This window comes from Uncinocarpus reesii, genomic scaffold (assembly GCF_000003515.1).
Source record: "Uncinocarpus reesii 1704 scaffold_1 genomic scaffold, whole genome shotgun sequence".
In the NCBI taxonomy this organism is placed as follows: Eukaryota; Fungi; Ascomycota; class Eurotiomycetes; order Onygenales; family Onygenaceae; genus Uncinocarpus; species Uncinocarpus reesii.
The window spans coordinates 2,801,498-2,825,427 of record NW_003052500.1 but is presented as its reverse complement, the minus strand read 5'-3'; the positions used below and the strand labels follow the sequence as shown (position 1 = coordinate 2,825,427).

The 23,930-nt window shown below is 46.6% G+C and overlaps 6 protein-coding genes across 6 annotated transcripts in view; 4 read left to right on the top strand and 2 right to left on the bottom strand.

The window, feature by feature from the left end:
- Positions 1 to 191, top strand: part of UREG_01157 (uncharacterized protein) — a gene marked incomplete at both ends in the record, with an annotated part of 2,790 nt that extends 2,599 nt beyond the window's left edge. The window contains one exon of the mRNA XM_002541595.1: positions 101 to 191. Within this exon, the coding sequence (XP_002541641.1) occupies positions 101 to 191 (91 nt within the window). The remainder of the gene's footprint in view (positions 1 to 100) is intronic.
- Positions 192 to 481: 290 nt separating this feature from the next.
- UREG_01156 (uncharacterized protein) lies at positions 482 to 1,436 on the bottom strand (the record flags this gene model as incomplete). The annotated part of the gene is made up of 3 exons (XM_002541594.1): positions 482 to 808; positions 993 to 1,223; positions 1,395 to 1,436. The coding sequence occupies 3 exons, from the start codon at positions 1,434 to 1,436 to the stop codon at positions 482 to 484; spliced, it is 600 nt and encodes a 199-aa protein (XP_002541640.1).
- Positions 1,437 to 3,899: 2,463 nt separating this feature from the next.
- On the top strand, positions 3,900 to 4,475 carry UREG_01155 (uncharacterized protein; the record flags this gene model as incomplete). Its single annotated transcript, XM_002541593.1, has 2 exons — positions 3,900 to 3,976; positions 4,154 to 4,475. 2 exons carry the CDS (start codon positions 3,900 to 3,902, stop codon positions 4,473 to 4,475), a joined length of 399 nt encoding a protein of 132 aa, XP_002541639.1.
- Positions 4,476 to 8,253: 3,778 nt separating this feature from the next.
- Positions 8,254 to 9,885, top strand: UREG_01154 (uncharacterized protein; the record flags this gene model as incomplete). The annotated part of the gene is made up of 1 exon (XM_002541592.1): positions 8,254 to 9,885. One exon carries the CDS (start codon positions 8,254 to 8,256, stop codon positions 9,883 to 9,885), a length of 1,632 nt encoding a protein of 543 aa, XP_002541638.1.
- Positions 9,886 to 10,797: 912 nt separating this feature from the next.
- On the bottom strand, positions 10,798 to 15,855 carry UREG_01153 (uncharacterized protein; the record flags this gene model as incomplete). Its single annotated transcript, XM_002541591.1, has 4 exons — positions 10,798 to 10,836; positions 11,056 to 12,538; positions 12,595 to 12,712; positions 12,762 to 15,855. The coding sequence occupies 4 exons, from the start codon at positions 15,853 to 15,855 to the stop codon at positions 10,798 to 10,800; spliced, it is 4,734 nt and encodes a 1,577-aa protein (XP_002541637.1).
- Positions 15,856 to 18,583: 2,728 nt separating this feature from the next.
- On the top strand, positions 18,584 to 21,283 carry UREG_01152 (uncharacterized protein; the record flags this gene model as incomplete). The annotated part of the gene is made up of 4 exons (XM_002541590.1): positions 18,584 to 18,805; positions 18,876 to 18,968; positions 19,030 to 19,849; positions 19,998 to 21,283. 4 exons carry the CDS (start codon positions 18,584 to 18,586, stop codon positions 21,281 to 21,283), a joined length of 2,421 nt encoding a protein of 806 aa, XP_002541636.1.
- Between the last annotated feature and the right edge of the window lie 2,647 nt (positions 21,284 to 23,930).

The window sequence follows — 23,930 nt, the reverse complement described above, 5'->3', positions numbered from 1 at the left end:
AACCCCAAAGATGTATTCTTAAAACGGGCGGTCCTTGACACCTCAAGCGGAGTTGGGGATATCGAGGGTTAGCTAGTTAGTTACCTTTTGACCTAGATAGACCATTCTTCTACCATCGACCGCGTATCCAGCCTGCAGTCTTGCATCGTAGTTTGTCTTTGCGGTCCATACCGGAAAAATGGATTTTTTGAATACCGTCGGATTACCATTCATCCAATCCGATATGTAGATTCCATGCCAAGAATGTAGAACCCACATAGAAGCTCATGAGATCAATGTTTAAATCAGAAATCCATAGGAAGGGTCACCTATGTAACTACTTGAAATGCATGAGTTTGGAATTCTGATTGGGAAGGAAGAATGGTGCCATTGGTAAAAACTATTTTAAAAACCCTCCCACCCACCTGTTTGAAGGCAAAAACAGAAGAATAAAAACAAGAACCCACCCACCCACCCACCTGAAGGCAAAAATACAAAAAAATCAGTTCTTCAAAATGAAATCATGCTCCTTCTGGACCTCCTTCATTTCTTTGTCTGCTAAAATGGACTTGAAGTCAACCAGGCTTTTGGCAGGGGTGGGGAGGGATGACAATGGCATAACAGACATAAAGAACTGCAATGGAGGCAATGAAATTTGCTCTGTGGTTTTCCACAGAGTCTCAAAAACCTGGCTGGAGTCAGGTGCAGCTGATGACACACCACCAAACAAGACATGGGGGACTGGAGTTGGTGTCATCTGAAGGAGAAGAATGAGATGAGCAGACTTTGCTGACAGACTGACAGTGGGACTTTCAATCTTTCTTTTTCTCTATATACCCTGTCAGTACAATTCATTATTCATGAAATTCTGAACTACTCATGCCTCCAGCAGAAAGACTTTTGATCTTCTTTCAGAGAGCTGCAACATTGCTTTTAAGAGAGTCCACTTTAGTTTCAATTTGCTATTCAAATATATCAGTATAATTTGACTAATAAATGTATAGATAATTTACAACAAAAGTTTGAAGAATTGTCTTCAAGAGGTCTTTTTGCTCCTTCTGAAGCACAAGAAGAGCATTCATGCTGAGAAGTGAGAGTGGGGCAGCAGCAGCAGTGACAGAGAACAGAAGAGAAGCTGAGACAGTTATTATCTTCTTAATGATGTTGAGAAGACCAGCAGCAAGCTGACAGAGATTGGTGATGTACATCTCTTTCACAAGAGAGTTTGTCATCAGCTTGAATTTCTGGTAAGCAGTCAGAAGCATCAAGATCTACTCATGGTGTCTTTTATTGACTGACACACAAGCTTTCTTGATGGATGTGCAGTTACTGCACATCTTGTTATTTCTCTGCTGGCAGTTGCAGGGCTTGTCAAGATGCATTGTGTACATTCAGTCTACACAGTGTAGACATACTGTGAGCTTGTGCTCACTGTCATCAGTCTTGCAGTCACACATTGTGGATTGGGGGGAGAGAGAGAGAGCAGTTGTGGGAGTGGTGGTGAGAGCTGAGACATGCACACTTCTGTGAGAAGTTATTTTTGTCAAAAAAAAAAAGCTATATCTGTTAACTAATGCTGTATATTTGCAGAAACCATTCAGAATTCCTCAACTTACTCAAAAATTAATAGTGGGTGGGGGGGGAAGATGAAAATGAGAAGTGGCTGAGGAGAGAAAAAGAAGAGAAGATGAGATTTATATGTGATATTTACATATATCAGAGATCTGAATGTTTTGATTTTCTAATTGAGATATGTTTCTATGGATTCATGTTTGTCTGAGATTCTGGTGAGTTTAATTTGCACTGTCTTCTCTAAATATTATAACTATATCAATCTGCCCCTATCTTAACCAGGAGCTCTTTTTATGACATTTGCAATTGAATTTAATGAAGGTATGACAAGTAAAACAGTTTATAATAAAGTATTGCATTTGCTAACATCTATTGCAGTTGTATCTACTCTGAAATTGAACATTCTTTTCCATCACAAATCTGTGTTTGCTAGCAGAGCTCTAGAACTGACATGTTCTCTTTAATTGAGATGGAGCTGCTTTAATTGCAGCTATTTGTTCTCTTCTTGTCTGTATATGAGGGATCATTACTCCCAGTGTGGCAGCTGCTTGCATCAGGAGAGCTGCTTGCATCAGAACAGCTGCTTGTGCTGGAACTGTTGCTTGCACTGGAGGAGCTGCTTGCACTGGAACAGCTGCTTGTGCTGGAACTGCTGCTTGCACTGAAACTGCTGCTTGTGCTGAAACTGCTGCTTGTGCTGGAACTGCTGCTTGTGCTGAAACTGTTGCTTGCACTGAAGGAGGAAGAGATTCAAAGTTCTGATCATCATCTTCTTCTTTCTCTGATAGAGCTTGACCTCCATTAGTTGTTTTCTGTGTGGTTGGTGGGTTTCTGGTGGGCTGCTGTATCTTTTTGAGTGGCTCTCATTTGAACTTCCTCTTTGATGACTTCTTTGGGGGCATTTTCTTTGTCAGTATGATATCATCAAGTATCTTGATCTTTTTTTTAGACTGTTGCTGAGATACTTTTGTAGACAACATCTTTAATTCTGCAAAGTTATTCTGTGCAATATTACAGAGCTCTGACTTCTTTATAATAATATTCCAGTACTGACTGAGTGTTCTGACATCTTTAGAGATCTGATTCTGCTCATTAACATCAAGAAAGAGCTTCATCTGGGTTGCAAGATTTGCATATATCTCTATATCAAACAGTTAGAACTAATTAACTTCATTTGCAAATGTATAGACTTAATTTATGCTTTATAAATCACTTTTCTCATGATGAACTGTTGTTGATATTCAGAAGTTTAATCATTCAGTGAAACATGTTGTGGAAGCCACCAATGTTGAATTCTCTCACAAAATAACTGATGAGCTTGAATGAGTCTTTCACTGTATGTATCCCACACTTGAGGTTCTTTTGAAAGCTCAGTTTCATGATGTTGCTAATATGTGCCTGTAGGTACTCTGATTAATGAACTTCTTTATATAAGAATGGATGGAGAACTTATCTTGAATCTCTTCAAAGCAATACATTTTCAGTTCTTCACTATATCTCTCACCCATCTCTCATATTTGAAACATCAATACTCTGTCCTGCATGCAATATCAAGAGAGAAGTAGATGTTCTGAATAATGTCTGAGATTCTGTTATAGCTCAGTGTTAGAAAGTACATTCATTTCAATCTGATAATTATAGTCTTCTCTCTAGTGCTCACCTTCTTGATGTAAAGCACAGTCATATGAAATGTCATTAAATGTGCAAGCTTTGGATTGGTTGTGTTTTCCTCTTCTGTTGCAGTGATTATAATGGAAGTAAAGAATGAAGCCACTGCTCTCAGTTTCAGATTGACAGCTATTATTTAGAGAAGTGTGTGCTTTGCTGAAGTGACTGAAGATGTGATTGTCATGACTAATATTAATGACAGTGTAGTGATCTTGATCTTTCAGAAGATGGGTAGCTGGAGGAAAGCACATTCTTATATAAATATGTTTCAGAGCAAGATATAATGTCAATATGATGAACTTTAATTTAATAAAAGAACTGCTCTGAGACAAGACTGTGTCTCTGAAACTAATTGCAACAAGCTAATCAGTTTTATAAATGTTCTGCATTGCATTTGAGCAGATCAATTATTCTGACTGAAATTATTAATCTGCAGATCTGAAGCCTGCAGATCTGCAGATTTCAATATCATGCATTGATTTGCTGCTCCACATTCATCTATAAGTATATGATCAAAACTTCATTAAAGATCTTTTAAATCTTTCTTTCTTTCATTTTCAGTGTTACATACTGATAATTCTTACATTGTTTGTTGTACTATTTGATAATCAGAATTCTGTCTGCTGCAACTTCTCAACTTTCCAACTCTTCTCTTTAATCAGCCACCCCCCAGCTACAACATGGTCCACAGAAATCATAAGAAGTTTATGGAACTTCTTGTATGGAGTCAGATTTATAAAGCTGCTATGCAGTTACAGTAAACTGCAGACACCCCAGCTATGTCAGAGGTGCCACTGAAAGATCATATATCTTTGAAATTCAATACATTTGCAGATCTGAATGATGCTGAAGAAGCTTATAATTCAGCAGTATGTTCATTTCTCTTTCTCTTTGAATGTAGATCTTTGAACTTACTGTTAGATGTGCAGAACAGTGTCATCTTCAACATCTCAGATGTTGATTCTGAACTGGAAGGCACAAGAGTTGATGACATTATCAAAGAGATTCTTGTGCATATGTTATCTGATATTGATGAATTCAATGAAGATGAGGATATTATCTACAATTCTGTATTGACAGATGTAGCAGACAGACAGTTGATTGAAAGTGATATTCCAAATATGAAAGACAATACTTTCCAGATGATGCCACACATGAGGATCAGAAAACATGAGAATCTCAGCTACTTTGTAATTGCACTGAAATTGTGGTGTGAACAGTCAGAGATATCTCATCAGCAGTATCAATCACTTTGAGAAATACTCAATCTACTTGAGAATATCTATATCATCAAATCTCTACTCAAAAATCTTAGTGTTCTGAAGAGAAAGTGTAGATCACAGTTCTCCATTTTATTCATTCAACAAATATTCATTTCAATCATTCTGCAGCAGATGTCATCATTATCTGCTGCAAGCAGAAATCTACTCAGAGCTCTGTTACAGTCAGATTTATTCTTTCAGAATTCTATTGCTCTAATTACAGCTCTTGCTTGGTCATCAGAATTTCACTGGAATGTACATTTTAACATGGCTGAGTTGGTAGATGATTCAACTGAATTATGACAGTTCCTCAGTTGGGATAGCTCTGCAAGATCTACTTCAGAAGACTTTACAAGATATTCTAATGAAGAATCAGTATTTCTCTCAGATTTTGTTTGATACAGGTGCAGTCTAAATGAATGCTCATGCAGAGTGAGACAGCATGTCTTTTATATAGAAAGAATTCAATTTGTCATCTGAAATTGAAAATCTGATATCTTGAAATCTGACAAGATTCTTCTGAGAATTCAATCTACTATTTAACATGATCCCAACCCAGGCAGTACATTATTCCAAGACATGAGACTGGCTTTCCACAAGAGGAAATTGCTCTTGTTAGAGAATAAAGAGTGACAGATTTTATTACATGAAGAAAATATACTCAGTCAACTGAATGTTTCTCTTGACTATATCTTCAACAGAAACTCACAAGATCCACCTCCTACACATGCTGAATACTTTATGTATCAGATTCTCAATATAATCAACAACTGAATAGATATCTGCTCACTTAATTGCAGTACTTTTCTGCATGAGGAACTGGAGATCATTCACTATAGCAGAGATAATCTCAAGAGAATGCTCTGTTCTGATCATATAATAATATGAGTTATCTCTGTTCCATTCCAGCTTTTTATTAATGGATTTGAATTATACCACAATATATACAGAAACATTACAGACTTCTATTTAATTTCTGCTGGACTTTCTGTCTCTGAGAGAAGAAGGAGAAACAATGTCTACACCATCTCATTCAGACTGCATGTGACAAACTTCTCTGATTTGATTGATGCACTCACACTGGAATTCTGATCTCTTGACAAAGATATTGATGTTGAAATTGCTGATGAAGAAACTGTCAGAGTAATTGCTTTCTATCTTATTTTTTTGAATGACATGTCACAGCAGAACAACAATGCAGCAATTAAAAGACTCTCAGCCATCTGATCATGTTGAAGTTGCACTGTTGCTGAACATCAGAGACACAATATGTCATTTGATACAGTGATCAATAATCAATATTACTATCAGCAACTTCATATATGAAACTGAATTAATACAGCATCCACCACTGCTGTGAGAGACAAGCTGTGAAAGGAGCATGAAATGACAAAAAATCAGTCTCCAATATTTGAAATCTGTTCATGTCTGAATTTGATGACCTTCTTTCTCTCAGATTTCTGTCATAGTGAACTAAGTGGTATTTCCAAAATGGTGCATTCACTGTTAATAACATATATTCTCACAGCAAATGGTCAGAAGGAATACTGTTGGATATTACAGCAGTTCTTATTTACAAAATAGAACAGTCAAATACAGTCTCTGATAACTTATTTGAACTTCTATCAGATTCAGAAGCATGCTTGAGTGTCCATTATAATTCTGATTATTCTTCAGTATGTCATGACTCCAGACTGAATTCAACCAGTAGTACAGCAGGCATTATGCAATTTCTTTAATAATACAACACTTGAACTAAGAGCTTTATGTATGCTTCTTGCTAAAGCATTCAGTGCTGTTGCTCAGAGCAACTCTGCATTGATATTACAAACATTAATTGAGCTGACAAAGCTTCAGACTATTATGACAGAAGACTGCTTTCTGCTACAGAAGATAATAGATACTGTTGCAACAGTCACTGAGCTGCCACAATTAGAAGATCAAGCACTTATGATTTTATGATTCTGACAGGTCTCCATATCAAGTCAGACATTATAAATAGAGAACCCAACTGAACAGTTAAGTAGCACTGCATCAAAGACAGGAAAAGTCTTGAATACATTAAAGAACTGCTCCAACATGCACATTGAGATACACTATACTGATCAGACACAGGAATATGAAGTTGCAAACAACTGCAACATGTTGATTGAGAAGAATAAGCATCACAAATACAAGAGTCTAGTACAGAAAATCAACAAGCAAGATGTTGAAAAGATATTACTTATATAGAAAAGTTTTAAACACACTCTATCTCTGTTGTTGACTGATTCCTTTATTGATTTGAAGCCTCTTGCTACAGACTGTCTCTAGATTCTCCACTGTGAATGTTTCATACTGATAACTGAACTGCTGCAACTGGATACATATAATCAGAGTGATGATGAAGGCTCTGGCATTCCAGAGCCACAATACAGACTAACAGACATACATATTGTGTCTAATATTTTTTTCCAGTTACAGTCAGATGAAGACATTCAAGCACTCAGAATTCTGATGACACATCTGTCAAAACTGTCAATTCTTGACCCATTCCTCCAGCAACTGCAGAAATCATACAGAAAAGACTGATATATACTCAACATAAATGAATTTGGATCCATCTCAATTCAGTTCTTCAAGAAGACTATGTTTGAATTCTGTAATAATGCTTATTGAACAACAATAGCTCTTGGTGATATTATTGAATATATCTGTATATTGAGCATTAAAATAGAGCAAATCACAGACATTTTCACACATTGCTGGGAGGGGCAGCATCTTATATTCTTTGCAGTAGCTCAGATTCACAAAATCAAGTGTGATGCAGTATTGAACTTGCTGATTCTGCAGATGAGAAGAGAGAAGTCTGATCTGATAGATCTTCTGACAATCCACAGATCTAGCTTGCACACAATATCAGTCAGTGCTGACACTGAGAAACTTATGTTGGATTTTCACTTACTGAGTATGTTTCTCCACTGCACCTGAAAGATGTTGTTGTTATGATTTGAAGCTGGCTGGCAGCTCAGAAATCTGAAGATAGCAAGATAGCTAGATAGCTAGGTAGCTGTGTTAGATAGAAGTCTCAATAAAGTAATCTTACATTCAGAACTCCTCCTTACCATGCTATGTAGATCAATATACAACAACCTGGTGACTATGTTGGGATTCTGAACAGGCAATGGCAATGTAGTGGGATTCCATTACTGTAGGGTTATGGTAACATAAGCTATGACACATATGATTGGATGTATGGTTATATTACTGTAATATTATGGTAATCAAAAAATCCATTTTTCCGGTATGGGTGAAGCTAGATGTCACGTGCCTGCTCACCGCCTTTGCCCCCGACTGCCGCTTTCGGGCGCAACGGCGCTTTCTGCACCTCGTCGTCGCCTGTTGCTATATCTTCTGTGTTTTTGAATCTTCACGCACAATCCGCGACATTTCTCTGATCTTCGAGCCGGGAGTGATAGTCGTGGTTTTTGCTGCGGCTGCTCAATGCTCGTTTGTGAGCCTTCTTCACTGGTGCGCGTTCTCCTCTCTCTGCTGCCCAACTGTGACCTCATTCGCCTGTTCGCTGGCCTCTCACAACCACTTTGCCCAATTACGACTTGACGCGCTCGGGCTTCTTCGATCGATCCGCTTGGAAGCCTCCTGTCTCGCATTGCCTGTCATCCCTGGAAAGAATCGCGTGTTGGTTCCATTCGCGACTCCGTGTGGGGATATTTCACAAATGCAGGATTGCTTTCGTTGAACGAACCGCTCGCCGACTTCAAGTCTCGTCGCCATGCCATCGAACCACTCCGTTTCGCCGGTTAAGCGCTCGGTATCCTTCCCGCAGGCGCCATCGGACCATTCTTCCACCTCCCAGCATTCACCCTCCACTCCTGCAGCCCATCCTCAGCCCCACAAGCCGACAGCCCATAAACCGCATCGCCCGCATGTTGTCGGTACACATCGGGTGCATGGACGCACGCACTCGCATAAGAACCTGAATAAACTGCAAAGGCTGGCGCTTGCGCATAACCTGGCTGCTGACGGGGTACCGGGTCCCCCAACTGCCCCTCGTCATCAACGCAAGAAGTCTGCTCCCGCCTCGCCTTCGACTAGCCCGCGGACGGGTCAGAACCACGTCCGCTGGAATCAGTCGATAATATCGCTTCCAGGCCCTCCATCCAACGGCCCAGTGAGGAAAAATTTGTCGACCCCTGTCCTCAAACGAAATGGTTCCGGCATATTGGTTAAGAAGAACCTAGCAGTGAACGTTGCCGACAAAGCCGAAAGCTCTGATATAAAGAAATCTGTTGGGTTTGAACTTGCAGATTCGGGAGATGAGGACGAGTGGGAGGACCACAGTTCCATTTCAGCATCCAGCACTAGGCGGAATTCCGTTGTATCAGGGAAGATGAATGGACAGAACAGCCTGACTGGCTCTGCCTCCGTTACAAAATCTCCGCTTACGCAGGAGAGCCGTACCGCAGATGTCAACGACAAGAATGGTCTACACCGAGATGAACCATTTCAGGACGACCACACTTCTGGAAAGGACCCAAGGGTTGCAAGTCTACGTTCCCATGCTTCGGACCAACACCTTGTCGCTTCACGTATCCTGCAGCAACCACATTCCTCGAAGATCCCTCCTTCAATATCGTCAATATCGGCAACAGCTACTCCTGTGCCCCCTAATCGGACCCCGCGTTCGTCTTCCTTTGCGAATTTAGCTTCCAGTCTTAGCGCCATTAGCCACTCTCCCGCACCGTCTGCGCCAACTTCGATGATTTCAAGTAACCCTCACGCTGCTTCCTCTTCCGCCGAAGGCGGTGTATCCAGGTTTCTAATAAACAACTCCGGCCCCCGTATTGAGCCGCGTTCAGAATCCGACCCTGCGACCCCATCCTCTTTCCTCCCACATTACCACCCTCGAACTCCGCCGTCTCCTGAATCTACGCTCAGACGGTCAAAGTCTCCCAAACCCTCCGCCAATGGACCCCTTGAGCCCCATTCTCGCACTCAGCAGAAGCTATGGCTACAACGAACGGCAACAATGTCTAATTCACCTCCTGATACTTCTATCTCCGGCCTTCCTCCAACCTCTGCGGTAGATTCCAGTTACGCCGGTCCCCAAAGCCGCCCAGGAACCAGTGGTTATGCGCAGGACAGTCGCCGATTTGCGATGGGGGCCGGGCCGGGCCTGCTGGCGCACCAACAGATAGTGAACGCAGGCGCGTTCGAAAAATATACGATAGGTTTAGCACAGAGTATTCTGTCGTTCACCGATTCAGAAACCCAGTTGTCGACAGTTTTAAGCGACTCCGCCAGATACCCAGGATCCAACGCAGGTGGAAAATTAACAAGAGCTAACTCTATGCGTGATCTTGCCAACGGCCATGGCCCATCTCGTCCCTTCATCTCGGGATAATCTATTGACTAGTGCTTTAACCAAAGAGTCATTAGTTGGGAACCAATTTCTTAGTAAAGTTCAACCCTCGAAATCGAGCCAGGTTCGATTCCAAGAGCAAGAAGGAGAAGCGGAGCAAGGAATCGATCGGCTACACGTAGAAAGCCCTTCGTCCAAACACGCAATACCGGACGGAGACATGCAAGAACAAAATTCAGACGACCCTGGTGATGGACAATCTGGTGAAACCGCGCCATACTATCCCACGGACACTGACTTGTTAATCCGGAGGATGTGGGAAAGCAGAGAGGTCCCCGTTGCTGGAGAATAAGCAGCATAGACATCTCATACACTTACTTTTCCCTTCAGTCTCCTTTCACTCATCACGCTTTTCCCTCTTCCGTTTTCTTGGCTTGAATACCCATTCATCTTTCTGGTTTATCTCCTCCTAGCCTTATTCATTGTTTCTGTTTGGCATATGGTTGGTTAGCGACTGCTTGTTGCATTTCTTGAAATTTAATTGCCCTCACCTTTTGCATGCAAATCATTGGGCAAGCTACTATATCGGATGACCTGGGCTATACAACCACTCGTCGCAGCAATCGTCGATCTCAAAGGACAAATTTGGCGGAACTGACAGTAGTTGAATTGAAATCGTCCCGATAACCGCCGCGTGGATTCAGGGGCAATCATCGGTTATGGATTCCAACCTCAACCATGGAGTCTGATATCTAGAGTTCTGCATCTGAACAGCGTCTTCATGAGTTGGGTATTGATCATTTCTTTCTTTAAATTGATTCTTCATGTATGACGCCATATCAGCGCTATTTTCGCCCCCGTCTTTTTCGTTTCTTTGTTTGTTTGGACTGATGCCGGTAAAGGCCTTTCTTCCTCATGCAGTAATATTTGTATGTACATCAGATTTCTGGACCATTAGTATGGCATGCCTTTAGCTGACAGGCTGGCAACCTTCTATTTTATACATAATTCAACATCAGCATATTTAAAGTGGTATTTTACAATTAGTTATACACAAAACAATTGTAGATCAAAGATATATTTACATCACACTATCATCAACAGCTCGACTTCTTGTTTGTTTAAACCCACCTCTTCACAACTTCTCTATTTGAGAAATCATTGTCGCGGTTGTGAGGTTTTGCCTTTGCCGCGTCCTGGGCCACGACTCACGCCACCTCTACCACGAGCAGGGCCGTCACCCCTACCACGGTCGTTGGTTCGCCCACCACGTGGTTGATGATGGCTGGATGTATGCTTGCCACCAGGCTCGTTTGATGGTGTAGATCCCGCATGCACGGCGGCGGTCTGTTCTTGACTGCCTCCGCCACCAGCGCCTGAATCGCGCCCCTTTCCACGAGTTTTGTTATTGCCAGTACCATTAGCATTGCTTCCTCTTCCGTTTCCTCTCCCTCTCCCACTGCTTCGAGCCCGGCCAGTGGAAACGGATGTAGCCGCCGCTGCCGCCGCTGCAGCTTCTTCCTCCATAACGCGCTTGCTCTCCGCGTCCCACCATGCTTGGAACTCTTGTTCGACTTGGATATCGTGAAGATTGTGTTTGGCTGTTGCAGCTTCGCGGATGACGTCTTTTTCAAATTGTTGCTGCTGGAGGATTGCTGCGAGCGGTAGCGGTGACGAATTGGAGAATCTGGTCGCTGAGGAATTGGTGTTTTGAAAGTCTGATCGTTGCGGCTGAGGTTTGGAGAGAGAGGAGGAAGATGGTTCTATTTCGCCATTAGACGGCGGGGGAGGGGTTCCGGCGATTGTCTGGCGGAGGGTCAAGGATGCTTTGCTATTCGTGCGCTGCGGTGGGAGAGGTGCAAAGTCTTGCTTCTCGTCTGCATTGAAAGGACCCTTTGGACCTGCTGAGGGGAGTTTCCATGGTGAAGCCAGTTTGGCCTTGGTTGCCTCTGCGCCAGACAGTACCTCTTGCGTTTGCTGCTGCTTCATCTTCTTTCGTTCCTTTTGGGAGAGCTTTGACGGGGTAGGACGGAGTGTATCGGCTTCACGGCGGGAGATAAAGGTAGGAACGACCGAATTTGAACTCGAAGTTTCAGCCATAATGTCTTTAAGACCAGCTTTTGGAGTAGAGGGAGTCAAAGAGCCCCATGGTGCCCCCGTGGGCCGCTCATACTGGGGCCGAACACTAGGAGATGTCGATCCAAGGGGCGGCCCATTGCCTGGCCACACCTCGCTAACTAGCTTTTGGTTATTGGTATCAAATTTGGATTTTGGGGTGTGAGGAGTCACTTGTTCGAAATCAGGCGAAAGGACGGTCTCATCATCCATTTGGAAAATCAAATCCCCCGCCGATACCTTCGATCTAAGAAGAGGGCTTTCCATTGATGATTTCGAGTTCAAAGTCTGCATAGAGGGCTTGCGCCTTGCAGTAGGGGAGAGGAATCCCTGCCGTTCCACGCTTCCCACTTTAAGTTTCTGGTCTCGATCCTCGTCTTCATGCAAATGGGAGCGTAGTCTCATGGAATCGATTCGGCGCTGTTTATCCTGTTCAAGGCGGGATATTATCTCCGGGTGCATTCCCACGAAATATTCTTCGCTATTTCGGCTTCTTGAGTCGGGGTTACAGGTCATCTGATTTTCGCGGCAGACTTCGTCAAGTTCATCAAACAGCTCAGGGTCTAGGTTATCCAGAAGCCTAAAAATCATAGTCAGAAATTTAGACCCTCTAACTGAGTTTAGGATCTTTTTTACCTATTTTCAAGCATGACTTCCAAGTTCAGACAGATGTATTCGAGCGCAGCTCGTTTGAAAGAGCTAACAGAGCAAGGCGCAACGGCGTTCAAGAAGGGAACCACATTTCGTATGTCAACTGCTCCTGTCAGCCGATCCAACACAGCGAAGAGCTGAAAAGCACATACCGAAACTTCCTAGTAGCTTTTGGCAAATCTGCGCCAACCTGTCAAGCATCAGTTCATTCGCGACGAACATGACGTCGATGACAAGATCGATAAAATCGTCCAAATCACTCGTTCGAACGTCTTCGAAAAGCTCATCATCCGTGTCCGCGTACACATGGCGCAACACGAATTTGAATATTGCCGGCGCAATATGTTTCAAGTCGATGCGAATGATTTCAACAGAATCAGAAGACGCTCCCATTCGAGACGAGAGCCAGCGACCACCAGCTTGGCCGTTGAATAACGCGTTAAAGAAAGGGCATCGTTGGCAGAGAATAGGTGCGTGAGCTCTAACTTCGCCCCCGTCAAGTTCAATGATAACATCACCACTATCGAAAAAAGTAGGGTCCAAAAATGCTTTCTCCATATCGAGGTTCAAGCATGGCTTCGGCTGTATCATCAATCTTGCCGCTCTTTCAAGGGTTTTCAAATCAAGTTGCGTTGCCAGTTTAATCACCTCGGTGCGTATTTGGCGGTAACGTGGAGCATTGCCTGTGTCGGATCGGATTCGATTCCAGATACTATATGCACAGTCGGTGTAGACGAACAAAACAAAATTAAACATTGATAGGAAGTCCAGACTCTGGAATTGAAGATGAGCCTGACCATCATTGTTATATTCGATTATAAGCAGATCTGGAATCGAGTAGTAATATGACAGGCGAAATTCCGCAAGTGCCTGCCTAAGGATAGAACTCCTGGCGGCGAGCATAAACTCATGTACCGGGATACGGATGTCTGAGGTGGTACATGATACCCAGACGAGTGCAGGAAAAGTCTCAGGTACCTTTTGATACTGAAGCTCTTGTCTTAACTGAGTCTCAATGTCAGCTGGTGAAGCAACCTGTCCAGTCTCCATTTCATGTCCAGTCGACATATCATTGCCCTTAGCCGTGGCTTCGGGGATGAATTTCGTGAGGAGGTCCCTGAATGGCGAAAGTGGCCAGATATCACTCCATAGCGTACGATCATCCACCGCGATCTGGGTCTTCGTCACATCATAACCACGCTGAGAGGCAGCGTATGCTCCATAAGCGTTACTCCTAACGGCCACCACCCGAGACAGGCCAGGTATACGAACGAACTTGTAGTCCTTCGTTTGGCGATCCCCAAATGAATTACCGCCCGTCTCTTTTAAGCGACTCCGTGGTTCTTTGCGCCACGCAGAACCTGATGCAGTACAGATGATGATCGAGCCGTCTTGACCAACGTCCACATCCCGGACAGCCATTAGGGATTTTCGAACTGACCAGACGCAGGAAGGTTGAGGAAGCGAATTTTTGATCTTGGATGGATTTGTCGTTGAAGAGGAGACCGACTGGGTGTCTGCTCTTCGGGTGACATTCACAGTATATACTTCACCGAAACTCGTCATCGCACAGATTGTATTCCCACCGCCAGTAATTTTGGTAACGAAATTGGCAGCAAGTCCATACCTAGTGGCCGAAAAACTATCCCGGATGAATGCAGAGGAACCGTCAAGGGGAAATGATAGCTTAGAGTATCCATAATGAGTAAACACCCACACATCATGATTCTCTAGCAGTACTGTTGTAGCGCGGTCGATAGCTGATACCATGGAAATAGGCTGGTTGAAAAGCGATGCGCCAACCTTTCTTGGTATCACCTGCATTTCAAGAGATCGTGCATCGGCATCAATTAACCCGAGTTGGCCTTCATTCTTCCCGAAAGTATATATTGAAGTCGATGTATACACAACGGAATGAATCGCAGACGCCGCAGCGGCGATAATAGTTTCCTTCTTAAACGGATTAAAAACCTGCCTGGGAGTGGTCTGAATCGGCAATTCGTCCTTTTGGTTCGTTCTCGGGAGAGAGTAGCCAAGTTGACCATACTTATTACTTCCCCAGGTAAACACCTCCCCCTGATCTGAAATTGCAATAGAATGATCTTGGCCCAACGCGACGTTGACGATTTTCTTGCCTGCTGCTCCACCATTTTCAATGCAGACAAAGTTGAACCTCGTAGCTTCGTCACCAGTGCCCAATCTCCCACCCGGACCGAATCCACACATGTATAGATTCGATTCTGGGTCATCTGTAAGGATAGCGGTATGCAGTTTGGACATCTTGACATCCTGGAAGGTAAGAGGCTGACTACGTATTTTTATAGGCAAGTCGGCTGTGGTGCCAGGTTCATTGGTTTCATCCGTCTTCAGTCCTTGTTCCTGCTTCAAGTTTTCCCGCTCGCGGTAAAACCTGTAAAGAAGGTGGTCAGGACGGGTCAAATTGATGCGCTCCGGGAACTGGCGATCATCGCCGTCTCCAAGGCCAAGGGAGAGGTTCTTATTACTCCCAAATGTGAAAACCTCGTCTCCGGAGAAATTGACGAACGGTTTGAGCCTCCCTTCAGGGTTATATTCCTCAGGGCCATCCAAGTTCACTGAGTAATCTGAGGCTGAGTCGCCTTCCAAAGGCTGAGGGTCTTGCAAGGCTTGGTTTATATCTCGCACCACAATTGTAGAGCCAAACAAGTCAAACGGGCTGTTTCCTTCCCTGTCCTTGATCTTGATAAGGGCTCCAAGTGGATGGTGAGTTCCACCAGGTGCCCGGAAATCCGTCATGCCCTTGAACTCCCGCGCAAACAGGGCTTGTGCAATTGCAGTATTGCCTGCGTACAGCGCTCGATGCAACGCCGTCCAACCGCTTTCAGCATCTTGCGCATATATATCTAGAAACGGGATCGCAAGAAGCGCGTGGACAAACTCGAGAGCGGAATCATCCTGAGAAGACGCAGCAAGATGCAAGAGGGTGCGGCCATGCTGGTCCCGAGCGTTCACGTCGGCACGCGTCAACGTGATCGGCTTTTGCGTGAACGGCACCTTCTCTTGTAGCGAGGACGTGGCAAATGGCCCAGCAGATCGCTTTACTCTAGATGCGGCGCCCGGCGACGATGCTAAGCTCGCGCCAGGGCTGCCAAATTTAGAGGCGGGATTCACTCCTTTATGTCCCTGCGCGTAACTGGCATTTGCCAGAAGCGTCTTGAAGCTCTCAGCGTCATTCTGAAGAAAATACTGCCACAGTTTGTTGCTCATGTGCCGCTCCGTGTTGGAAATTGTCGACTCCCCTTGATGCGCCCTCGAGCAAACGCGCAGTGACACGGCTCACGGCGGGTTTTCTGGTGCTCTGATGGGGCAGGGGAGAACTGGATAGTGGGAAAGGAAAAAGGTTCGGACAGAGGATTCACACCGGCAAAGCGAGGATAGTTCCGACGGGTGAGGGGAGTTAGGTTCGACCGGGCAGTGGCTTTCGCGGAGGTGGTGGGTTGGGGCGAGTCGATGATGCGCTCAGGGCAACTCTCAAGGCTGGTTCTCAATAGCGACGGTCCGTTGGGTCTGCTCGAAGCCGGATAGGAGAATGATGACGATGCGATCGAGGGCGACGACAGCGCTATTTGAACACGAGAGTTGTTGCTGGTTGACTCGGGTTCCAAGCGAGAGTCGTGAAGGCCGCGAAGTCACCCAGCGGGCGGGACCGGAGAAGCGGTTTTTGCGCGCAACCAATTAGAGGCCACGGGTCCCTCCATGCGGCCAGACGAGAGGCTCAACATCCATCGAGAGATGGAAAGGATGGCTTCAAAGCACCGCGAGAAAGATGGATGGGCTCGGGTATTCTCGCAGGAGGCAGCAGGCTGGTGCGACAACTACACAACGTGATGAGGGGTCCTAGTTTGGCACGAGGTTGAGCTGTGATCTTGCTCCGGAGGAAGCCTATTTGCACTGCGCTGCAAGCTGTCTTGGAGTGCTCAGTCGACGATTCAACTGGTGGTGACGGCTACTCTGTTTCATCTGGCGGCAGAGCGCGGTTGATGTTTCCGCGGTGCCCAGAGAAGCTTACTTTTGAATCAAAGCCCAGCTATGATGACCATTACATGAGTTGATAACTTTGATCAAGCTGCCAGCTGTCCCCGTTTGGCAATTCATTCCATGCCTCCCAGGAAAGACGCTGACAGATGTACTCCGTACTGTCACTCTATCAACTCAGAGATTACCCGTTTACAAGCATCTGACTGGAGCTGCCGATGAGACACCGGCTAGAAAGCCAAAACTCAGAGTTTTGAAATCTCCCACGGCGGTTCAACGGGTCTAGGCGGAAATCATACCTTGCGGGCTCTCGACCCGAAAGGTAGATGCTCCGGTGGTCCCCCAAGGACAACTCAATCGTAGAGATTCTAGACAGGCAGGTCCCGAGTGACCAAAAGAAAGTTGTCAACGGTGCCAGCATTCAAGCTGCGGTACCACGTTGACTGCAGACGCTGGCCCCAGAGCTGGCATTTGAGGCCCTGGGACTTCTCCCGGGATTGGTGCGGGAGATTGATTCTCCTCTGGGTGTGATGAAGATTTGGCAGCCTGCACATGCGGCCACCCCTGTGGGTGAATCGTGGGCGACAGGAGAAGGGATTACGCGGGGGGCCGTCGAATCTGAGCGCAAAATAAGTTCAATCAGAAAAGGTTCCGGCAAATGCATTGCGAGCTGGGGTTGGACAGAGCATCATTTGTTGGTCCAGCGCAAGGCAGCCAGTCTGAGGCCCTGCAGACAGTCGCAAGGGAGGTTCCATGTCCGCCACCCTGCGGGTAAGCTGCGTCTGCGATTCCACCATTTCTTTGCATCGCGTTGGATGCCCATGCCTCCTGCTCGCACACAGTCATCTAGAACGCAAAACCCGCCATTGCCGAGATGGCGTCTTCGGTCGCTGAACAGTCGACGGATTCGATGCATGGCGGAGGGAGTGCTGGATGCATCGGCGGTATTGTCGTGTATGGGATGCGGAGTGTACGAGACGGGAGTGGCAGCCTAAGCCTAGTCTAGTTTAGCGGCAGTGACCGAGCCGCGATCATAACAGTAGTCCAGGATTCCCATTGGTCCGGAACGGGGTTAAATTGCCGCCGTTGTGACCACCAGTGTTCCGTGACCCGAAATGGCAATACGATACGGAACGGGCAGCTCCAGGGGACAGGGATGCGCATGCAGCATCTCGCTCACCGTCTCTGAAGCAGGCCGGCAGCCTTGCTGATTGACCAGAGCGAAGCAGCAGCAGATTCATATTTGTGATCAGTCGGCCTGCGTGTTTCTGATGCCTCGTTTTATGCTTTTTCCCAGAGCGGTTAACCTTTAGGACGACGTTTCGGGGTCCACTGCCGTGATCATCTGTTCCAGCCATTCGAGTCGAGTCACCTGCTGTGCGTCACATCGTCTGCGAAGGTCAACCCGAACCCCAGAAATCACGTCTGCAGCTTGCGTGCTTCCTCATCTCTTGTCTCGACTCTCCCATCTCGCTCTTCTCTTCCTCTCTCGAGTTCCTCGTTCCTCGTTCCTCTCTTCCTCTGCTCGCGCTCCGTGACAAAACTATGTACTCTTAGTTGAGATTGCTTGGGAAACGATCCCGTCCATCCAACCATCACGGGCGGAGAACAGCGTCCAACTGCGCTTCGAGCCATCTTTGTCGGCAATGTCCCTCGTCGGCTGCTGCCTGAGTCCTTGAACATCGGAACATCCCCATGCCAGCAGTCGCTTGTGCTCCTCTCCCGGATTGCTCAACCTCCTGCGAGCCTGAGGCGCACCCACGCCGCATCACCGCTCTTCTTCCTCTTGCCGACTTCACCTTAACATGGCCTTCCACCGGATTCCACAACACGGCTTTTTTATACCCCCTGCCTAGCTTTTGCCCTCGTCTCCTCCGATCTCTGCCCGCCTGCGAGACGTCCATCCATTTGACCTCGAGCCACCTTCGTCCTCCGTCTCCCTTTGACATTCCTACCCAATATGCATCAACATCGTCGATCATTATCGGCGGTGGCTTCGCCAGCCTACTCCCCTCGTCCAACCCTAAATAGGCCTGCCACCCGAGAACGAGAGTTTGACCGCTTCGGACCAAATACTGCCAGAGGATTGGGGATCGACAGACAGATGGATTCTTCCGACCAAGAACAGAGCATCGACTCTACGGAGAAATCTCCTGCCCAAAAGCTCGATCAGATGATACAGGTGAGAGACCCTTGCCGACGTAGCTCTGCATCCACTGCCCTCTGAATGTGGCACTGACGCCTAGATGTAGAATTACCATACAAAAGCAGCCTTGATTATACTACACTCGCGGGTTGAACTTGGCCCTTCGATGCAAAACGGGGTAGTACGAACAAACAAATGGGTAAGTGGATGTCCGTCCGGCTACTTATTGTAGGCGTTGGCTAATATTTCGTCCTGATTAGTTCAATGTAGAAGTCGACGAGACCGATGATCTGCGAGACAAATTAAGCCTCTGGAAGAGCAGCAACTGCACCAATAGCCGACCTCGGCCGATGCTCATTGAAATCTATTTGGACACCTCACAGCTGACCAATAACCAAAGCCTGGTGATTATCGATGACTCGGGAAAGCGATGGGATGTGGTTGAAGCTCTTGCTTCTCATGGCTGCCTTGACAGTTCCAGATCTTCAAGACGGGGGGTTATCCTGGAAAGATGGCGTATTGAGCTTGGCTCTGGTCCCGACGAGCTACCCCCTGACCTTGGTTCGATACTCCCAACCGTCTATAAAAAGAGTATTGTCGTGTTCAGGTCATTGTACGCCTACTCTAAATTGCTCCCAGCTTGGAAATACTCCAAACGCCACTCGAAAGTCCGAATGCACCCTGCACTATCGCTGAAATATCGAATCCTTGAGGGACCTCGAGGCCAGATATCACCCGCAACTGATGCTCTGACAGCTCCCCTGTATCCGGGGAAAGATCCGGTCGTCGATACATATTCATTCGGCGTGACTGAATCTCCCGCCGGGGCGTTTTCTGCTCTAGTCACTTACCGGACCAACTGCGAATTCCGAGTCGATGATTCAGAAGCGCTGCTCAGCTCGAGGTTCATGGGCGTGGATGAAGGCTTCTTTAGACCATCACTTCCGTCTGAAGACAAATATGCCGCTCCCGGGCAAGAACCCGGTTCGTTGCCGGTACAGAAACGAACCGTGGGTCACCCTGACCCTGGGCAGGCATACGGGAGCATGTCAACATTCCATCAAGTCGGCCCGACGACAGGTGCGAGCCCCATATCTGCCCTCCGTGCTGCTAGAGAATTGGCGGCTGGCTCCGCGAGCTCACCTACTCGACCCTCCAATTCCCCACGGCCGAGTCACCCCAATCGAGTTGCTGCACTTTCCGCTGAAGGAAATCGCCCCATCCATAGGCGCTCCTTCGATCTCTATTCAGCCGTTTAAAACCCCTACGCTCTCCGCATCCCCCGCCCCGCTCGAAAGCCCACTCGGATCTCAACCCAGAAGTTTGGGTGCAAGAGTGGGACCGATGGACATTGCCTCTGCTAAAACTATGCCTCCACCGCCTAGGACGCCTACCACGTCAAAAAGGGTCACCCAAGGGTCCGAAGGTGCAATTGTGTCTTCCATGTCAGGATCACCTAGGCCAGCACCCATTTCCAAATTCAGCAGCTCTTTTAGTCACAGAAGGGGTCGATTGTCTTCCGGAGGTGCCAGCAAAACTGATGACGATAACATTTCAAGTGGCAGAGTCAGCGTGAGCTCTTCTATTGTCCACCCAATCTCTGGGACTCCTGCAGACCACGCTGCTGGAAGTTCAGAATCTCTACAAGCTGATGAGGATAATATTTCGGACTTTCTCAAAATGCTTGAATCAAGAAAGGATCTCTTGACTAAGAAAGATACAAAGTCAACTGATAAGAGCACGAAACGTACTTCAGCCGCTTTATCCCGATTCCAAAAGATGAGAGACTCAAACGCCGTGCTATCGGATTCTCTATCGTCCTCTCTGGTTCTTCAGCAATCGTCCGCCTCTTCGAGTAAGCAACTTCCAAACCCCACCACTTCTGTGATTGGGGCTTCGACATCCGTTTCTTCTTCACCAGGAAAAGCAATATCTCCCCATACTTTACATCTCCCTGCAGTTCCTTCCCGTCTTAGCTCAAACAGCGTTGTCGACTATTCCCACCGCGATCGACCCGAGAGAAAGCATCGGCTATCACATGAATCTTGTAGCTCTCCATCCGAAGAACCCTCTAACAACGAGCCGCGAAGCCAACTTGAAGGGCCGAACGCCAACGCTATTGATATCCCAACATCTCCCCGGCCGTACATTTCTAGTTTCCGCCGGTCCAGTTCTGCTGCTCAAAGACGCTCAAGCACTGTCATTGAAGATGACCTGGCTGATTTTCTACCTTTCGGGATGCGCAGTATAAGTTTGGGTGCTGAAGAGCGTTCCCCTCTCAGCCTGAGCGAATTGGTACGCCAACAAGATGAGTCCAACCCTACCTCGGACCCAAACGCGTTAGAACAGAGCCAGCCAGAAGCCAATGCAGGACAATCAACCGTAAATGAATCGCCTTCGAGAAATGAAGAAACTCCGGGCGCCTCTTCCCACCGCCAATACCAACCTCGCTTTGCTCACCTTCGTGGCCGTGGATCATTTGGTCAATCGCACGGATCTGTTGCCAGCAGCTAGGTCGTGGCAGCGCCATTCCGAATTTCTCAGACACAGATCGCGAAGCCTATACTGGTAGTGGTAGTAACAGTGGAATCTCTGCCGCTCCTGACACGCGGCGCGGGAGTGGGCATAGATTTAGTTTTCACCGTCACTTGGGTGCGCCGTCCAATCTTGATGAAGATGAACCTCTCTTGTTCGCGATGAGCGACTTCGGTGTTTCGCGACGAAGTCTGGAAGAAGCAAAGAGGGGGTCCCCCACGAACCAGGGGCCGCAAACCGGGCCTTCTACTGCACCAAGACCCTCGACCAACACTGGGAGAAGGGGCAAGCCGCCGCGCGATTCTCCCGATGAATTTCATGACTGGTCGTAGCGATGACAATTATACAATCGACTATTCGAGGAAATATATGACAAACTCAGCGTCAGAGTAACGTACTCGCCACTACTTCAAGCCTTCGAGCTCTTTTCTACCGTTATACCATCGTACCAACTACAGATACCACACGACAGAATTTCATCAAATTATTTAGACTGTTTTGATTACCCTGTGTTTAGGACTTGTGGCCACCGGAGATTTTACAAGTCCTGACTGCTGTGCTTATCGCAATTCTCTTTTTGTGGTTCGGACTCGGTGAACATTGGTGCGCAGTTCTTTTCTCCGACTGTTTATCGACTTGTTTCAGACGGGCTTTAGAGACGGTCCTACCAAAAGATGTTACGACTTTGGATACTTCTTTTTCTGTGTTATTTTCGTATGTGCCCAGGAGATAAGTTTTCTTTCCCTCCATTTTTCCATTAGCATTTGGTCGGCTCTTCTGGGTTTGTTGAGACCGGAGTTTTCAAACTACCTGGTGGTGGAAACATTCCTCCTTTTTCCTCCCTTTCAAGACTCTTTTTTTTTCCGTCACCGAGCCTTGCATTCACTGTCAATGTCTTTTTTAGGTCTGGCGTTTATTCATATTGGCCTGCTTCTTGGAACCATGCCAGTAATAGACTGATGTTTGGCTTTGTTTTGAGAGGAGGTGAATACTCCCTGTGTTACTCCGTACAAGAAAGCGGCTGCAAAGGCGAAACCAGCGCGTCGGTTTGCGTGACCTTTTCTGTAATTTGATGGATTAATTTTGGGGGTGATTTAGTAGGGAATGGGATGAGGATTTTTGTATTTAATTTCCTAATATGATATCGTATATGCGTCGAGCTGTTCGTTCCAGATCCTATACTCGTTGGGATGGGACAGGAAACCAGAGTGTAGTCGCTCCAGATAGCTCTAGTTCCAGGTGGTAGTTGTAAATCTCTTCAATGATACTCATATCGGGGTTGAATATAGCTCTTACAATCCTAGCCCGTTCCTGATAGTGGCTTTGCAGACATCACCCGTGTGGCTACATCAAAATACTCGCAACAACGACTTCCTCGAAGCTCGAGAATTTGAACCTAGGATTATTTGGGGAAAGGATCTATCCTGATAGCGATCATTTGCCGTTCGAAACAAGGGCATGTTGTCACGATGCTTTCACATCTCCAGATCCTTTCCACGGCCCGCATTCTTGACTTCACGGAGATGCCTAAAACCTGATCGGTCAACTACCTTGCAATTGCTCCTCAAACCTCAAAGGACCTTCTCATCATCCCGCTCACGTCCTACCCAGCAACAACCCGCAGAGAGGCCCGACGGACAAAGTTCGGAATTCATCATCGAATGGTACGAAGGGGTGGAGCCCCGAGACGGATACCGCCCAGGAGGCTACCACCCAACCCATATCGGCGAAACATATTCAAACCGCCGCTACGAGATCATTCACAAGTTTGGCTACGGGACAGCTTCAACGGTGTGGCTTGCAAGAGACCATCACGAAAATCGATACGTCGCGGTAAAGATCCTGACGGCGGAAGCGTCTGGGAACAACAACGAACTCAGAATCTTGGATGTACTGGGGTCTGGGGACCCGAACCACCCGGGGAAGCGCTACGTTCCATCGCTGTGGGATAGGTTCGTCATAGACGGTCCGAATGGACGTCATCTTTGCCTGGTGGGTGAGCCGGTCGGCTGCAGTATCGCGCAGACCAAAGACGTGGATTATTCGCTTCGAAAATTCCCGTTGAATGTTGCAAGGGCTATCTGCGCTCAGCTATTGCTGGGTCTGGATTATGTTCATTCGTGCTCAGTGGTGCACGGGGGTAAGTTTGCTTCAGGCCTTTATTTTTTTTTTCTGTTCTGGCTGGCTAATGTTTGACATAGATTTTCACCTGAACAATGTCTTACTTCGAGCTCTTGGTGTTTGCAGTAGTGATACTGTCGGGGAAATCTATGGCAAACTCGGAGAGCCAGGGAAGATTGGGATCGAGGAGCTCTCCAAGTGCCCGGCTGGCCTCACGCCACCTAGATATTGCGTTTGGCCTGCAATTGACCCCAAGCCATCAGGGGAAATTTGGGATGCTGGCGTTTTGATTACTGATTTCGGCCATGCGTCGCTAGTGCATGAGGAACGAAAGAGAGTACGGACGTCTGCCCTACTATCTGCGCCAGAAACCTTTTTTCGAGAACCTCTTGGTCAAGCGGTTGATGTCTGGGCACTTGGATGTAACTTATATGAAATTTTCGGTGAAGACACCTTGTTTTTCAGCTTGTTTGGAGACCAAAACGAAGTCATTGCAGAAATGATG